At 37.0% G+C, this 19,421-nt stretch overlaps 2 protein-coding genes across 3 annotated transcripts in view; one reads left to right on the top strand and one right to left on the bottom strand.

Annotated features, from left to right (window-relative positions):
- LOC135197263 (uncharacterized) overlaps positions 1-19,421 on the bottom strand; it is a 124,999-nt gene that overhangs the window by 12,593 nt on the left and 92,985 nt on the right. The window contains exons 1-2 of one of the 2 annotated variants that reach the window (XM_064224363.1): positions 2,328-2,465; positions 1,192-1,337 (exon numbers count right to left, since the gene is read on the bottom strand). The gene's annotated coding sequence lies outside the window, so the exon portion shown is untranslated. Of the gene's footprint in view, positions 1-1,191; positions 1,338-2,327; positions 2,466-19,421 lie in introns of those variants that run through there. The other variant, XM_064224364.1, reaches the window with a different exon arrangement.
- Positions 1,210-18,149, top strand: LOC135196668 (uncharacterized). The gene is made up of 6 exons (XM_064223503.1): positions 1,210-1,348; positions 2,311-2,507; positions 10,341-10,535; positions 16,514-16,681; positions 17,173-17,226; positions 17,792-18,149. The coding sequence occupies exons 1-6, from the start codon at positions 1,210-1,212 to the stop codon at positions 17,966-17,968; spliced, it is 930 nt and encodes a 309-aa protein (XP_064079573.1). The 3' UTR covers positions 17,969-18,149.

The raw sequence follows: 19,421 nt of genomic DNA, 5'->3' as shown, positions 1-19,421 counted from the left end.
CGGGTGTTCCATAGCGGAAAAACTCACAGAAACCTCACGATTGGTCGCTTCAGGACGTGTGGTGGGAAGTCTTAAGTCAACCAGCCACGTCCCTCTGTTTAAAATATCGTTTCACGTATGATAAATATTGCTTGCAATCAGAATTGTTATATTTCTCGCTTCTTAAAGCAAATTATACTAATTTAGTCAAATTGTTACGTTGGATGTAGGTCTGGATTGAGTGTCATGTTCATTTATATTATTCACTCGCATATAATTTGACGAGTATAATTTATTTTACGACGTATACTAGTATGTTCATAGTCCCTTAAAATTTGAGCGCAAACTTACGTACGTTATCTGTGTCCTGTGGCTTCTACGTAAATAAATATACCTGTATTTAAGCCAAAATTAAATTTTGAATAAAGTGCAAAGCTGACCCGGGAATCAAGAGAGAGAGAGAGAGAGAGAGAGAGAGAGAGAGAGAGAGAGAGAGAGAGAGAGAGAGAGAGCATGCCCTAGAGGCTGATGACGTATCTATACTTATGCTTGGAAATTTGAGGTATACCGTAACTTCCTTTGTTGATTTTCTTGACTTGAAACATTTTTTTTGTAGTAAACCACAATTATAATTTACGAAGTAAAGTCAGTTAAAACGGAAAACGAAGTAATGAAAGCGCAATCAGCCTACGGCAACTTACTAGTACCAGGTTGAAAATATCGGTTACGCCGCTGAACATAACACCGAGATTTATCCTGAACTTGAGTTTTCCCCAAACGTCATATCTGCCGTCGAAAGGTTCAGTTAATCTCCGCTTGCATATACTAGGTAGTCTATCATTAAAATGTTAATATGGTGCACTACAAAGTATTTCTTTAGATTAGTGGATATAATATCACCTCCAGAAGGGAAATATACTTGGGACATCTTTAAACCACAAGTGGACGAAATGGTGTTAAAATTATACAGTTCAGTGGTGTTAAGTACAAAGTAATTGATCTTATCTAGAAAATCCTACAGTAACTAAATACAAGTGAATCGTAAGTGCCTATCGGTCAATTCGTCCTGATGACTGACCCACGACCAACACCAAAAGGCTGAGTGGAAAAAGTGGTTAGTTTTAAGCACTATACTTGAGCATCACGTCATCTATGATTTATTAAGTTCATAGCGTTCGCGTTAGTACTACAAAGGTGAGTCTCACCTCTCACCTTTTAAACCTTTTAATTATGTCTTCAGTGTTGTGCCACGGTTGTCCAAATGCTAGTGGACTGATAGTACTAACTTTATTAGCAGCTGCTACCACTCGCTATACGGTCATCGTTTTGGAAGAAGTCTCGGCGTCGTGGGATCCCTCCTGTAATCAAGGTAAAAGAAGAAGAATCTCTGATTAAAGGTGACTACACGAAGAGTAAAGTAGAAATATTGAATTGTATCTAATTTAGAAATATCTGTAATTTTTCGGGGTTATTCTGGTTGCAAAAAAAAAAAAAAGGGATAATAGACATGAATTAAAATAAACATTTTGAAGTAACATAAAGTAAAGTTAAACTCAATAATGAGTAAAGTAAAAATTTAATTAAGGGACTAAAGCTTTGCACCTCATAAACAGTGTAGTGTGCCTGCAACTGTGGAGTGAGCGTTTAGGAACCAGGAACCAGGAACCAGGAACCAGGAACCGTCCCATTAACAATAGCTTGTAATATCTAGTTTAGAAACATCTCTAATTTTGCTGAGATATTGGTTGCAGAAAACAGTAGTGGACAAGAATTGGAATAAAAATGTTTTAAGTACTATGAAATAAAGTATACAACTGAAGACAGGTATTTTATAACAAATGCAATTCACGAACGCCAGTTGAATGTATTTTTTTAGCGCTAGTGTTCAATCAATATTAATTCTTTCTTTTCTGGAATAAATGGCAGTCATATTTAGAGTGCATTTACAATTACATAATATAAACTCTATTCGTTTGTTATCTGATATATATATATATATATATATATATATATATATATATATATATATTATATATATATATATATATATATATATATATATATTATATATATATATATATATATATATACAAGGGTGTCCATAAGTACCGATACCATTCTGAGCAATAAATACTTGTAATGGTACTGGGACTTATGGGACACCCTGTATATCTATAAATATATATTATATATATATATATATATATATATATATATATATATATATATATATATATATATATATATATATATAAGCACTTTCCTCTATAACCACCACATTCTGTCTCATTTCAAAGCAATAAATCGTTATAGACTAATATGTCTTCCCAGGGTGCATAAGCACTCACCTCTCAGGAGCCCCAACCTGGAACGACCCCGACCTCATCGATGCCATACGGAACTACTTCCTCTTGCCTCCTCTGAGGATTCCGGACGCGTCTCCCGCAGACGTCAGCACCTTCGTCTGGAGGGAAGTGGCCGACTGGAGCAGAATGCAGAAGAAGCTCCTGGAGCTCTGGAAAGACCAAGTGAGTCTACGTAAAACACACAGAACACAAACACAGTTTTATTATTATTAATATTTTTTTTTCTTGCTCAATCACAGTCCTCCAATTCGACTGGATGGTATTTATAGTGTGGGGTTCCGGGTTGCATCCTGCCTCCTTAGGAGTCCATCACTTTTCTTACTATGTGCGCCATTTCTAGGATCATACTCTTCTGCATGAGTCCTGGAGCTATTTCAGCTTCTAGATTTTCTAGATTCCTTTTCAGGGATCTTGGGATCGTGCCTAGTGTTCCTATGATTATGGGTACAATTTCCACTGGCATATCCCATATCCTTCTTATTTCTATTTTCAGATCTTGATACTTATCCATTTTTTCCCTCTCTTTCTCTTCAACTCTGGTGTCCCATGGTATTGCGACATCAATGAGTGAAACTTTCCTCTTGACTTTGTCAATCAACGTCACGTCTGGTCTATTTGCACGTATCACCCTATCTGTTCTGATACCATAGTCCCAGAGGATCTTTCCCTGATCGTTTTCCATCACTCCCTCAGGTTGGTGCTCGTACCACTTATTACTGCAAGGTAGCTGATGTTTCTTGCACAGGCTCCAGTGGAGGGCTTTTGCCACTGAATCATGCCTCTTTTTGTATTGGTTCTGTGAAAGTGCCGGAAATTCGCTTGCTATGTGGTTTATGGTTTCATTTTTCGTATTGCACTTCCTACATATGGGAGAGATGTTATTTCCATCTATCGTTCTTTGAACATATCTGGTTCTTAGGGCCTGATCTTGTGCCGCTGTTATCATTCCTTCGGTTTCCTTCTTTAGCTCTCCCCTCTGTAGCCATTGCCACGTGTCATCGCTGGCTAGTTCTTTAGTCTATCTCATGTATTGTCCGTGCATTGGTTTGTTGTGGCAGTCCTCTGTTTGTTTGTCTTTCTCCTGTCTCTGTATATTTCTGGGTCTTCGTTTACTTTTATTAGTCCTTCTTCCCATGCATTCTTTAGCAACTCGTCTTCACTGGTTTTCAGATATTGCCCCAGTGCTCTGTTCTCGATGTTGACGCAGTCCTCTATACTTAGTAGTCCTCTCCCTCCTTCCTTTCGTGTTATGTATAGTCTGTCCGTATTTGCTCTTTGGTGTAGTGCTTTGTGTATTGTCATATGTTTCCTGGTTTTCTGATCTATGCTGCGGAATTCTGCTTCGTCCATTCTACTATTCCTGCGCTGTATCTGATTACTGGCACTGCCCATGTGTTTATGGCTTTTATTATATTTCCGGCGTTGGGTTTTGAATTGAGTATCGCCTTGAGTCTCTGCATATATTCTTTCCTGATCGTGTCCTTCATCTCTTGGTGTTTTATATCCCCTCCTTCCATTATTCCCAGGTATTTGTATCCAGTCTCAGCTATGTGTCTGATATTGCTCCCATCTGGTAGCTTTATCCCTTCAGTTCTCGTTACTTTGCCTTTTTGTATGTTGACTAAGGCGCATTTTTCTATTCCAAACTCCATCCTGATGTTCCCAGATACAATCCTTACAGTCTGGATTAGGGTATCTATTTCCTTGATGCTCTTACCATACAGCTTGATGTCGTCCAGATGGTTGATTCTGTTGCCTCTTTTCTTGAGTTGGTACCCGGCATCCACCTTCTGTAGTACTTTTGTCATGGGAATCATGGCTACTATGAAGAGTAGTTGGGACAGTGAGTCGCCCTGGAAGATCCCTCTTGATATTAACCTCTGCTAGTCTTATTCCAGAGCTCGTAAGTATTGTATTCCAGTTGCGCATTGTATTTTTGAGGAAGCTGGTGGTGTTTTCCTCTGCCCCATATATTTTCAGGCATTCTATTAAGCCATGTGTGTGGTATCATGTCGAAAGCTTTCTTATAGTCTATTCATGCCATGCTTAGGTTGGTTTTCCTTCTCCCACTGTTCTTCATTACCATTTTGTCTATCAGGAGCTGGTCTTTTGTGCCCCTACACTTCCTTCTGCAGCCTTTCTGTTGGTGGAGGATGGTGTTTGTCTCCTCTAGGTAGTTGTTTATAGCCTTTCACTGATGATACCTGTTAGTAACTTCCACATTATTGGTAGGCAGGTGATAGGCCTGTAGTTACTGGCTCATATTTCCCTAACTCTTGTCTTTTTTTGTACTAAGGATGTTCTTCCTGTAGTCATCCATTTGGGTGCATGGTGATTTGAGATACAATGCTGGAGTTGTTCTGCTATTCTTGGGTGTAAGGCCTTGAAGTTTTTGAGCCAGTATCCATGGACTTCATCGGGACCTGGGGCTTTCCAGTTCGGCATTTTCTTTAGTTGGTCTCTGACTGTGTCTGTTGTGATCTCTGTGAATCTTTGCTCTTATTTTCTCCCTGTTTCTTCAGCCTTGACTTCCTGGAGCCAGGTGTGCATGTTTGTTGTGTGATACCGGATTGCTCCATATGTTTTCCCTTTTTCCCAGAGTCTCTTACCTGGTTCGGCTTCAGGAATTTCTTTGGTTGGTGTGTTCTTCCCCCTTCAGTTCCCCCCCCCCCCCCCCCCCCCCCCCCCCCGGCTAGTAAAATAAGTCTTTATTTTATTATTATTATTATTATTATTTTTTGTTTTTGTTTTTGCTTTTTGCTCTATCACAATCCTCCAATTCGACTGGGTGGTATTTATAGTGTGGGGTTCCGGGTTGCATCCTGCCTCCTTAGGAAAAACGTCCATCAAACTTTTCTTACTATGTGTGCCGTTTCTAGGATCCACACCTTCTTCTGCATGAGTCTGGAGCTACTTCAGCTTCTAGTTTTTCTAGATTCCTTTCAGAGGGATCTTGGGATCGTGCCTAGTGTTGCTCTATGATTATGGGTACGATTTCCATTTCATGGCAATTCCCATATCCTTCTTATTTCTATGTTTTCAGATCTTGATACTTATCAATTTTTTTTTTTTCCCTCTCTTTTTCTTCAACTCTGGTGTCCCATGGTGTTGCGACATCAATGAGTGATACTTTCTTCTTGACTTTGTCAATCAAAGTCACGTCTGGTCTGTTTGCACGTATCACCCTATCCGTTCTGATACCATAGTCCCAGAGGATCTTTGCGTGATCGTTTTCTATCACTCCCTCAGGTTGGTGCTCGTACCACTTATTACTGCAAGGTAGCTGATGTTTCTTGCACAGGCTCCAGTGGAGGGCTTTTGCCACTGAATCATGCCTCTTTTTGTACTGGTTCTGTGCAAGTGCCGGGCATTCGCTTGCTATGTGGTTTATGGTTTCATTTTTCGTATTGCACTTCCTACATATGGGAGAGATGTTATTTCCGTCTATCGTTCTTTGAACATATCTGGTTCTTAGGGCCTGATCTTGTGCCGCTGTTATCATTCCTTCGGTTTCCTTCTTTAGCTCTCCCCTCTGTAGCCATTGCCACGTGTCATCGCTGGCTAGTTCTTTAGTCTATCTCATGTATTGTCCGTGCATTGGTTTGTTGTGGCAGTCCTCTGTTTGTTTGTCTTTCTCCTGTCTCTGTATATTTCTGGGTCTTCGTCTACTTTTATTAGTCCTTCTTCCCATGCACTCTTTAGCAACTCGTCTTCACTGGTTTTCAGATATTGCCCCAGTGCTCTGTTCTCGATGTTGACGCAGTCCTCTATACTTAGTAGTCCTCTCCCTCCTTCCTTTCGTGTTATGTATAGTGTCCGTATTTGCTCTTTGGTGTAGTGCTTTGTGTATTGTCATATGTTTCCTGGTTTTCTGATCTATGCTGCGGAGTTCTGCCTTCGTCTATTCCACTATTCCTGCGCTGTATCTGATTACTGGCACTGCCCATGTGTTTATGGCTTTTATCATATTTCCGCCGTTGAGTTTTGACTTGAGTATCGCCTTGAGTCTCTGCATATATTCTTTCCTGATCATGTCCTTCATCTCTTGGTGTTTTATATCCCCTCCTTCCATTATTCCCAGGTATTTGTATCCTGTCTCATCTATGTGTTTGATGTTGCTCCCATCTGGTAGCTTTATCCCTTCAGTTCTCGTTACTTTGCCTTTTTGTATGTTGACTAAGGCGCATTTTTCTATTCCAAACTCCATCCTGATGTCCCCAGATACAATCCTTACAGTCTGGATTAGGGTATCTATTTCCTTGATGCTCTTACCATACAGCTTGATGTCGTCCAGATGGTTGATTCTGTTGCCTCTTTTCTTGAGTTGGTACCCGGCATCAACCTTCTGTAGTACTTTTGTCATGGGAATCATGGCTACTACGAAGAGTAGTGGGGACAGTGAGTCGCCCTGGAAGATCCCTCTCCTGATATTAACCTCTGCTAGTCTTATTCCAGAGCTTGTAAGTATTGTATTCCAGTTGCGCATTGTATTTTTGAGGAAGCTGATGGTGTTTTCCTCTGCCCCATATATTTTCAGGCATTCTATTAGCCATGTGTGTGGTATCATGTCGAAGGCTTTCTTATAGTCTATCCATGCCATGCTTAGGTTGGTTTTCCTTCTGCTGCTGTTCTTCATTACCATTTTGTCTATGATTAGCTGGTCTTTTGTGCCCCTACACTTCCTTCTGCAGCCTTTCTGTTGGTGGGGGATGGTGTTTGTCTCCTCTAGGTAGTTGTATAGCCTTTCACTGATGATACCTGTTAGTAACTTCCACATTATTGGTAGGCAGGTGATAGGCCTGTAGTTACTGGCTATATTTCCCTACTCTTGTCTTTTTGTACTAAGGATGTTCTTCCTGTGGTCATCCATTTGGGTGCTTGGTGATTTGTGATACAATGCTGGAGCTGTTCTGCTATTCGCGGGTGTAGAGCCTTATTATTATTATTATTATTATTATTATTATTATTATTATTATTATTATTATTATTTCAAAGTTTCTCTACGCTATATGTATCAGCGAGTGTTCAGTTTCTCTGTAGCTGCCCATCCGTCGTATCTCTGCTCTTTTGTTTATCGCATTATAACTCTAGGCCTATACCCTTTTGCGGGCATCCATTCTTTTGTTTATTTCCTGTTTTAAATTAATAAATTCTTCGATCTCACCTAGCTAAAGGCTTTTCAAAATAAGGCACATCCTTCTTTCTGTTGAATTACAATAAAATAAATTAAGAAGTAAATAAGGGGAAACCAGGAAATTGCCAAAAAAGTTAGTTTGAATTGAACACGAAGCAAAATAGTCAAGCACCCACACAATATAGTTACCCATTGAATTCGATGGATCGTTTTCTTAGAAAAAGAAAAGCCCCATTTTCTTTGTCATGAATAAAATAGATGCGAATTCCATTGTTTATCATTAACATTAAAGATAAAAAACATAATTTATTGTTGATTTCGAACCGGAACAAGCGATGATATATAAAATGTTTGTTTTTTCACATTGATTTCTAAAGAGAAAGGTGGTGATAATATTGAATTTCGCAAAATGACTGATAAAAATAATCCCATAGTACCAAACACCAGCACAAAATGAAGACAGAACAGGCCTATTGGCAAATGGCTGTACCTACCACGCTTGCTTTTGTTAGCATTTACAAAATTTAAAGGATGTTTAACCAACTGTTTGTAACCTCTCTACGGGTGATAGTGTATTTTGCATTCTATTTTAATAAACTTACTTATCAAGGGCAAAAAAAAATAAAAAAATAAAAGACGTGTTCAATGGAACAAAATATTTTTTTAACCTAATTGTTAGTTTTCGGGGTTATGTAAACACGAAACTAGTTCATTTATACGGTGAGAAATACGAATGCCCTAACTTTACACTATAGTACGTACTGAACATTTCTCCTAAGCAGTCTGCTATATACTACATACCCAGAATAAATCATTCTTAATTAAGCTGTTGAAAATTAATTCCCTATAATAATTTTGAGGAGAATGAGGTTCTCTGAAAATAATAAACACATTAACTATCATATTTACACTGTGCTAAGTTAGGTTACGCTGATGTCAGCGAAGTACTACTATATATAAGAAAGTGGTGGGGGCATGCCTTATTCCTTGGCATACGAAACGTAAACAGTGGTAACCGGCATATATAGTATATATATATATATATATATATATATATATATATATATATATATATATAATATATATATATATATATATATATATTTCCTCACGGTCATGGGCTTGCGTTTCAATAGGTAGGGATCTTAAATTTTAACTTGACGTGTGTGTGTGTGTGTGTGTGTGTGTGTGTGTGTGAGAGAGAGAGAGAGAGAGAGCCGGGGTCGGGAAAATTATTTGTGCCAGCAAAATCAACCATAGAATTTATATTTAGCTACCATGCGTACCTACAGGAGGCCGCGCTGGCATCTGTTTACTGTCATGGGTCTCTCTCTCTCTCTCTCTCTCTCTCTCTCTCTCTCTCTCTCTCTCTCTCTCTCTCTCTGTTAATACCAAGTTTAGTGTTACACGTTGTTTTATCGTGAGAGTCTGGAGGCTGTCCTAGTTCTTATTAAAACTGAATATAAATCTATAAACTTGAATTACTAAGGTTCTAAGAACCTGGAATACAGAAGAATAAAGAGTAACGAAATGGAATATACTGATAAATGATGGAAAATAGAGATAATAGATAGTAGAACAGAGAGTACAAATGCCATTTGCTTATAATTTGCCCACTCAAACTGAGAAAAAAAATATAAAAAATATGTCAAAAGTCAAATTGATTTATGAAGTGTCACAGGCATAAAGTAAAAGGTTTTCCATATTGGATCTTCACGTTAGGAAGGATAGAATAAAGACATCTGTCCTTGAAAAAGGAGATGAGAGGAGAAACCGAATTACTACAGTAACACACAGAGGTCTTTCTCCTCGTGAAAATTTATGATGGAATATTAATCAATTTACACGACTACAGATATTTGGAATGGATTAATAAGTAAGGCTGCAGGAGGTGGTTTTATTATGGGCAAAACCAAACGATAATCTTATATATGGAAGGTTGAATTTCACGTCACTGGTCCATCTATTGGGGTTGTTCCATATGAATAAGGTTCACCTGAATAATGACAAATTGAAATGGTCTCCTTCCCGAAGGATGGCCAACAGATTTCTCGTTATATTTTGAATGAGGAAATTCCACCACAGCGTTATAGTCTGGCTTCGTGTTCCGCATGATATCTCCATTGGATTGATGGTACTATGGCAGCCTGTGTTCAGGTGTCTCGGTTACATTACGCAGCACCAGAGGGCACTGGCTCATCTTACTGGCGAATTGTGTGGCACGGTCTTCCTTGAAGAGAAGCGGCCTTTTCTGCTTGGGAAATGCAAAGACATGTCAAATTCCGTCTTAAAATGCAGTCTCTGTTCTTTCGTTTATTGTATGTTTATGGATTTTCATTTTCGCATATTTTCGAGTTTATTTTACCATTATAGTATTTATGTAGAATTATTGGTAAATTGAGGTAATTTTATGGCTTATACTTAATAAATACTATTACACTATATTTCATTATTTACTAAATATGGGAAGGCCCATGGGACGGCCCGCGCCCCCCAAAAAAATGCAGAAAAACAGTGAGACGTAAAAACGTATATATATATAAATCTTCCTCTCGGTAAATACCAGTGATTATCATCTACCAGAGTAACCAATAGATTCAATATTCCAAAGCGCATTGCATGAGACTTTGAGGAATTCTGAGCGAAATGGAAATACTTAACAAGTACTTCATGATTATAATTATCTTCGACTTAACTTCAAAGAATGTTATCGGGATTTAAAACCTAAAGGCACGTTGCTTATAAACTTAAAAAGAATTCTGAGGTAAACAGAAATACTTTACGCGTTTCTAAGGGGTAAACTTCTACTCTGTCCTTCGGTAATCAATTTTTTATTATTATTATTATTTCTTTCTTATCAGCCACCAGGGACCTTCGTGGAAGTCGGCGTCGTGGACGGCCTGTTCATGAGCCAGACGCTCCTGCTCGAACGCAACCTCAATTGGACCGGGTTGCTGATAGAACCCGACCCCCGGTCTTTTTCGCGCCTTCGGCAGAGTCGAAGGAACGCGACCGTCACCGACTTTGCGGTCGTTCCAAAAGTACCACCCGGAGCAGTTAAGTGACTGAACGGAGTGCGCATGCGTGAACTAATTGGTGGGAGGGACTTCAGGATGTTTTTATATATATATATATATATATATATATATATATATATATATATATATATATATTCAATTTAGTTCATAATTTTGTATGCTACTTTTACTAATAAGTCATTGTTCTTTATATTCTTCTTCTTTTAATAATAATAATAATAATAAATAATAATAATAAATAATTATTATTACTTATTATTATTATTATTATTATTTGACTGACAAAGTCAAGAAAGAAAGTATCACTCATTGATGTCGCAATACCATGGGACACCAGAGTTGAAGAGAAAGAAAGGGAAAAAATGGGTAAGTATCAAGATCTGAAAATAGAAATAAGAAGGATATGGGATATGCCAGTGGAAATTGTACTCATAATCATAGGAGGACTAGGCACGATCCCATGATCCCTGAAAAGGAATCTAGAAAAACTAGAGGCTGAAGTAGCTCCAGGACTCATGGCAGATGAGTGTGATCTCAAAACGGCGCACATAGTAAGAAAAGTGATGGACTCCTAAGGAGGCAGGATGCAACCGGAACCCCACACTATAAAATACCACCCAGTCGAATTGGAGGACTGTGATAGAGCATATATATCTATATATATATAATATATATATATATATATATATATATATATATATATATATATATAATTTATATATACATATATATATATCGTATATATAATATTATATATAAAGATTTTTTTGCCACGAAGAAAAAAAAAAATGAAAAAAAAAAAAAAAAAAACGAGATGGCCGAGTACTTTCGGTCCTATTCGGACCCTTTACTGAGGCATACTGATTTTACAAAGAACACCATAGTCAAAAGAAGGCTTAATATGCCTCAGTAAAGGGTCGAATAGGACCGAAAGTACTCGGCCAACTCGTTTTTTCATTTTTTTTCCTTCTTGGCGAAGAAAACCTTTATTTCTTTATACATAGCATCACGTTTTATATACTTCGTGATCAAGTTGTTCATATATTATATATATATATATATATATATATATATATATATATATATATATATATATTATTATTATTATTATTATTATTATAAGAACAGAGTAGAAAGTCTCTAAGGACAAATCCTGTTAAATAGATATTATTATTAGTTATTTATTGTCATAAAAATCCACAAATTGATAGTAAAGTAATATACTTTACTATATGATTGTGGATTTTTAAGACAGATTATTCTTCACGAGATTGTGAATTTCTTAGCATTATTATTATTATTTTTTTTTTCTTTTTTTTTTTGTTTTTTTTTTTGCTCTATCACAGTCCTCCAATTCGACTGGGTGGTATTTATAGTGTGGGGCTCCGGGTTGCATCCTGCCTCCTTAGGAGGCCATCACTTTTCTTACTATGTGCGCCGTTTCTAGGATAACACTCTTCTGCATGAGTCCTGGAGCTACTTCAGCCTCTAGTTTTTCTAGATTCATTTTCAGGGATCTTGGGATCGTGCCTAGTCTCTTATGATTATGGGTACGATTTCCACTGGCATATCCCATATCCTTCTTATTTCTATTTTCAGATCTTGATACTTATCCATTTTTTCCCTCTCTTTCTCTTCAACTCTGGTGTCCCATGGTATTGCAACATCAATGAGTGATACTTTCTTCTTGACTTTGTCAATCAACGTCACGTCTGGTCTGTTTGCACGTATCACCCTATCCGTTCTCATACCATAGTCCCAGAGGATCTTTGCCTGATCGTTTTCTATCACTCCCTCAGGTTGATGCTCGTACCACTTATTACTGCAAGGTAGCTGATGTTTCTTGCACAGGCTCCAGTGGGAGGGCTTTCTTTTGCCCATGAATCATGCCTCTTTCTGTACTGGTTCTGTGCCTATGCCGGGCATTCGCTTGCTAGTGGGTTTATGGTTTCATTTTTCGTATTGCACTTCCTACATATGGGAGTAGATGTTTATTTCCGTCTATCGTTCTTTTGAACATAATTTATTATTATTTTTATTTATTATTATTATTATTATTATTATTATTATTATTATTAGTTATTTTTCCAGGTAAACGTTGATGGCTGGCATCATCTACCACAAGATCTACCCCCAGAACTCCAACCCATTATGCTGACCCAGAAGTTCCGACTAGACGACGAAGTCGTGATAACAGGTAATTTGACATTTCTAAACCAACACCAATTTAATTTGAAAAAAGTAAGCTTAGGAGTTTCACAGTCATTTAATCTACCAGGTATAATTTTTGTAATTTATCTATATAAAACGTGATTAGAAATTTTACAGTAAATCTAATACCCGAGTAAGGTTCACCTTTCTGAATAATATAATAATAATAATAATAATAATAATAATAATAATAATAATAAAATGCCGGAAATTATGATAAAAGCCATAAAACACATGGGCAGTGCCAGTAATCAGATACAGTGCAGGAATAGGTGGAATGACGAAGGCAAGACTCCGCAGCATAGATCAGAAAACCAGGAAACATATGACAATACACAAAGCACTTACACCCAAGAGCAAATACGGACAGACTATTACATAACACGAAAGGAAGGAGGGAGAGGACTACTAAGTATAGAGGACTGCGTCAACATCGAGAGAGCACTGGGGCAATATCTGAAAAACCAGTGAAGACGAGTGGCTAAAGAGTGCATGGGAAGAAGGACTAATAAAAGTAGACGAAGACCCAGAAATATACAGAGACAGGAGAATGACAGACAGAACAGAGGACTGCCACAACAAACCAATGCACGGACAATACATGAGACAGACTAAAGAACTAGCCAGCGATGACACATGGCAATGGGCTACAGAGGAGAGAGCTTAGGAAGGAAACTGAAGGAATGATAAACAGCGGCACAAGATCAGGCCCTAAGAACCAGATATATTCAAAGAACGATTGACGGAAATAACATCTCTCCCATGTGTAGGAAGTGCAATACGAAAAATGAAACCATAAACCACATGGCAAGCGAATGTCCGGCACTTGCACAGAACCAGTAAAAAAAGAGGCATGAGTTCAGTGGCAAAAGCCCTCCACTGGAGCCTGTGCAAGAAACATCAGCTACCTTGCAGTAATAAGTGGTACAAGCACCAACCTGAGGGAGTGATTAGAAAACGATCAGGCAAAGATCCTCTGGGGACTATGGTATCAGGGCGGGATAGGGTGATACGTGCAAATAGACCAGACGTGACGTTGATTGACAAAGTCAAGAAGAAAGTATCACTCATTGATGTCGCAATACCATGGGACACCAGTGTTGAAGAGAAAGAGAGGGAAAAAATGGAGAAGTATCAAGATCTGAAAAAAGAACTAAGAAGGATATGGGATATGCCAGTGGAAATCGTACCCATAATCATAGGGAGCACTAGGTACGATCCCAAGATCCCTGAAAAGGAATCTAGAAAAACTAGAAGGCTGAAGTAGCTCCAGGACTCATGCCAGAAGAGTGTGATCCTAGAAACGGCACACTAGTAAGAAAAGTGATGGACTCCTTAGGAGGCAGGATGCAACCCGGAACCCCACACAATAAATACCACCCGTCGAATTGGGCGACTGTGAAAAAAAAAAAAAAAAAAAAAAAAAAAAAAAAAAAAAAAAAAAAAATAATAATAATAATAATAATAATAATAATAATAATAATGTGGGCAATTTTCAGTGTCGAAAATAATGACAATGATTGCAGGTCCACAATAATATCGCATGTGAAGTATAAAGTCTTTAATAATAAGAGCTTTCAAACCTTGTACTAGGTTCATCTAGTACAAGGCTCAAAAGCTCTTATTATTAAAGACTTTATACTTCACATGCGATATTATTGTGGACCTGCAATAATCATAATAATAATAATAATAATAATAATAATAATAATAATAATAATAATAATAATAATAATACTATTGCATGGCACGAGTTTCATAATTTATTTCAATAAAAATGTGCTCATAAATTTCATAAGTAAAATTAATCTATGGCATGACACAACTTATATAATTTATTGTAATAAAAACGCACTTAGAAATCTTACAGTGATCGTAACCTATATATCTCATGGCTAAAATTTGATTTATTCATTTTTGTATCATAAATATTTTTCGCCCTAAAAAATTAGAACGAGGCTGAAGTTTTAAATAATATATTTTTTTTGTTTTTTTCTAAAAAAGAAAGAAAGAAGAATCTCGAATTCCATCATTTGTCCCGCGCCATGAACCCATGACCTTTAGGGAGCATTTGTTTCAGGGGATAGAAGTAAGAAGATGTATTACCTACAGTACCAGTACTTTGCTAATAATTTTTGAAATGAAAGAATAATTGTTTGTCATTTATTATTCAGTTGCCTTTGCATCCAAAGCTTTTTAAGCGGAGGAATTTTAATGTTTTGGTTCAATTTTAGGTATTAATCTCTACTATAAAACTTTACAAGCCTGGAACTACATGCTGAACTTAGGTTCATTGTGGAACTTGTGTAGCCTTGATGACTGTCATTGGCTGTCAATGAACTTTCATTGGCTATCACTGAACTGCCATGTCACTGACTGTCACTGAACTAGTGTAGCCCTGATGACAATCACTAGTCATTGGCGGAAACAGCTGACGACACTGATGATAAACGAAACGACACAGCAACAAACACAATTAAGTTTCCACAGCTTAAAAAAAAACTCGACAAACAACAAAACAAGTAATATAAGAACAATAATAAACAAAAGAGAGAATAAACAAACTGAAATAATGGCGTCTTGGAACGCCGCCGTCGGCAAACGCGGCCTATGTAATAGGATACGACGAATCACAAATTGGGGAAAATGAACCAATTAGAGGCAAAAGTGATCGATGTTGCCAGAGAGAAAAGAAGAAGAAGAAGAATAAGAAGAAGAAAAGGATTGCAAAGGGTTTTTTTATATGTTGTCACTGATTAATATATGAAAGGTCGCTTACGTTTGGGGTTTGAAGATTATTCTGTAGTTTGCTTGCACGCGCGCACGCATGCGTACACACAAACACACACATTATATATATATATATATATATATATATATATATATATATATATATATATATATATATATATATATATACATAGTAGCATCCATTGTTTTAAGGCAAAAGAACTCATTTCCCATATCTTCTTGTTATTGAGACTAAATTCCATAGAAAAATGAGATTGAAACCATTTTCATGCTCTCCATTTATTTAACCAATGCCGTCAATTATACAATTCTCTATATAGAATAGGCTCGTACAGTCAATTATGGAAAGATTAAAAACGCGCACCAAAGCAAATAGGTAAAAATCACAAAATGAATTCGATTAAAGGGTAGGAAGTGCAGAAATACGAAAAATGAATGAAATGAGGAATTAGCATTTTTGAGATGGTTTGGTCATGTGGAAAGAATGGAAGAGGATAGGTTTATAAAGAGTGTATATATTTTGGAAGTAACAAGGAGGGGTAAGGGTGTTAGATCAGTGGTTCCCAAAGTTTTTCTGGTCGTTAGCCACTTTTCATAAAAGATACTTGTCCATGGCCCACTGCCAAGTATAACTCATGTATGTATAAAACCCATGGTTTTATACATGCATACCCCCGATTATGGCCCCCTGCATTCTCCTACATGGTCCACAGTGGGAAATTGTTTTAGATAGAAGAGATTTATATGGCATGGGTTTTGACATACGAAGATACTAATGTTGTGGTACTTTTGTGAACCAGGGACTGACCCATAACTCAGCCATTAAAATATGAGTGTGGCAGTAGCTAGTGTCTTGTTTTGTGGTATCTTTGTCAACCAGGGATTGACCCATAACTCAGCAATTGAAAGAATGAATGAGGCAGTAACTAGTGTCTTGTTTTCTGATAGTTTTGTCAACCAGGGATTGACCCATAACTCAGCCATGAAAAGAATGAAAAGGCAGTAACTCCGTGACTCCACTTCCCTCTTCACAGGAGGTCAATCACGGCAGTAAAGTCTACGTGAAAGGCGCACCTCTCTCGACCCTTCTCCTGGCGGCCAAGATGACCAGAGTTGACCTCCTAACCATCGCCACCGGGACCTCAGATGACCGACGAAAGGTCACAGATGTCATCGGGAGCGACAGAGGCTTCGATGTGAAGGTTTGAGAATCAAATACCACAGTAGCGTTGAAAATATTTATGTACAGGAGTGAAAAAAACCTGTGCATAAATATTATTAACACAACTGTGGCTTTTAATAATAATAATAATAATAATAATTCCTGAAGAACATATAATTTTTTTAGATTCTCTTTTCGTCAAGTATAAGCAATATTCTTAATTTTTCAAATTTTCAATATTCTTGATTTTTCAAATTTTCAATATTGTTATTTTTTTCGAATTTTCACATTTTCAATATATATTCTTAATTTTTCAAATTTTCCATATTCTTCATTTTTCAAATGTTCACATTTTCAATAATCTTAATTTTTCAAATTGTCAAATTTCCAATATTCTTAATTTTTGCAATTTTCACATTTTCAATAATCTTAAGTTTTCAATTTTTCAAATTTTCAGTATCTTAATTTTTCGAATTTTCAATATTCTTAATTTTCCAAATTTTCAATATTCTTAATTTTTCAATTTTTCAGAGTATTTTGATCCAGTACCAACGAGACCTCCTGTCGAAAAACCCATACCCACAGGTGAGTGCCCTTAGGATAGGACAAAACCAGTTTCTCAGTCAATCCTAAGGCTACTATGACAGATTAAACGAAGCTGTGGTACAGTAGGAGAGACGAGGGATGGGCATACCCACTTGCTGTTATACAAGAGCATTTGTCCTCCATTAACAGGAATATACCCTGTTGTACAGAAGGAGAGACAAGAGATGGACATACCCACTTGTTGTTATATAAGATTTTTTGTTCTTCATAATCAGGAAATTGCCCTGAAGTAAAGTAGAGACATATGCTGGGCATACCCACTTGCTCTTAAATAAGATCCTTTGTTTATCATTATCAGGAAATTACCCTGTTGTATAGTAGGAGAGAGAAATGCTAGGCATACCCACTTGCTATTTAATAAAATCCTTTGTTTATCATTATTAGGGATATACCCTGTAGTACAGTAGAGAAACAAGAGATGGGCATACCCACTTGCTATTATATAAGACTTTTGTTCTTCATAATCAGGAAATTACCCTAAAGTACAGGGCTTTTTTTTTTTTTACTTCATTAACATGAAACTTAATAACTGTTTGATTAACAGGTGAAGGGCTACGTCTACGACATGGGAAGGTCGTCTCTCCTCGTTCGTCTGTACTGGAAGAGGACTCACTGTCACCCCTTGGAGGGTAACGAGTGCAAGAGGCAGAATTACTTCGACCTGACGGAGGGATGTTCGCGGTACATCTGCGATGGGCACGCTGTCGTTTGGTCGTTCTAGACTGGACTACAGAGAGAGAGAGAGAGAGAGAGAGAGAGAGAGAGAGAGAGAGAGAGAGAGAGACTACTGTTTTTTGCATATAACTTTCGCGAATTTTATGAGCTTTCCGTATTGCTTACCTACCAATAATTTGTAAGATTCAGACCCAACATTCAAATTGGTTGCTTTACTTTATTTCAGTAATCATTCCATTATATTTTCCTCCATGACACAACTGCAAAAACATAAAAGCTGAAACAAAACAAAATTAACTGTTAATTATCATGAAAGTAGATACAGTTGATGGCACAACAGCAACATTGTTTAATAATAATAATAATAATATAATAATAATAATAATAATAATAATAATAATAATAATAAAATACTCACAGAAGCACGAGTCTTGAAATGGAGGAAAAAAAATGCACAGTGATGTATGGGTACAAATATATTTAAAAATACATCTTTGTCTGGATTCATTTTTAAATATATCAGAACCCATACATCACTGTGGATTCGTCTCTCAATTATTATTATTATTATTATTATTATTATTATTATTATTATTATTATTATTATTATTATTATTATTATTACGTCCCTAGTAAAGGTATATTCAACATCTAAGAAACAAAGATAGCAATATACGACCACTATTGTTTGTTTGTATGGTGTTTTTTATGTTGCATGGAACCAGTGGTTATTCAGCAACAACGGTACCAACGGCTTGACGTGACTTCCGAACCACGTCGAGAGTGAACTTCTATCACCAGAAACACACATATCTCACTCCTCAATGGCATGCCCGAGAATCGGACTCGCGGCCACCGAGGGATTACGTCTTCCAAAAGCATCCCCCAGGAGAGGTGGAGCATACATCCTGCCTATATGAACTCTAGAGAGAGACTGACAGTTTCCAGCCCTGTCATTGGCTTATCAACAGCCAATCAGGAGCGTCGTGAGGGACGGGCCTAGACATCAAATGCACGGTTGATGTGAATCTACTATACTATAGTTTATTCTGTGAGACAGCCTTTTCCCCGTGTAGCCCATATAAGATTTATTGCACTCTTAATGCAAGACACCAAGGGGGCGCTCCCCAATATCTTATAGGGAGCGTTTCCTTCCTGCCGTAAATATTAGTAGCAGTGGATCAGATGGTATGTGAGCGGTTTAAAAATGAAAGGACTGCCTCTGGCTCAAGTTATGCTGTCTGCGTATGGCATTCGGTTTTATTTTATGTTTCTTTTGGTCTCTCACTGTGAGTATGAAAGAATAAGATTCACACACACAAATACACACACAAACACACACACACACACACACACACACACACACACACAAACATATATATATATATATATATATATATATAATATATATATATATAGAATATTAGAAATATTATCAAGTGTATATATATATATATATATTATATATATATATATAGTACATATGAAATATAAATAAG

Source organism: Macrobrachium nipponense, chromosome 18, assembly GCF_015104395.2.
Source record: "Macrobrachium nipponense isolate FS-2020 chromosome 18, ASM1510439v2, whole genome shotgun sequence".
NCBI lineage: Eukaryota > Metazoa > Arthropoda > Malacostraca > Decapoda > Palaemonidae > Macrobrachium > Macrobrachium nipponense.
The sequence above is the reverse complement of the archived record's forward strand: the minus strand, read 5'-3'. Positions and strand labels throughout refer to the sequence as shown.

Coding starts and splice junctions, on each gene's coding strand:
- LOC135196668 (XM_064223503.1), top strand. CDS start 1,210: ATGTCTTCAGTGTTGTGCCACGGTTGTCCAAATGCTAGTGGACTGATA. Junction 1,349..2,310: donor GGATCCCTCCTGTAATCAAG/GTAAAAGAAGAA, acceptor ATGTCTTCCCAG/GGTGCATAAGCACTCACCTC. Junction 17,227..17,791: donor CGAAAAACCCATACCCACAG/GTGAGTGCCCTT, acceptor TTTGATTAACAG/GTGAAGGGCTACGTCTACGA.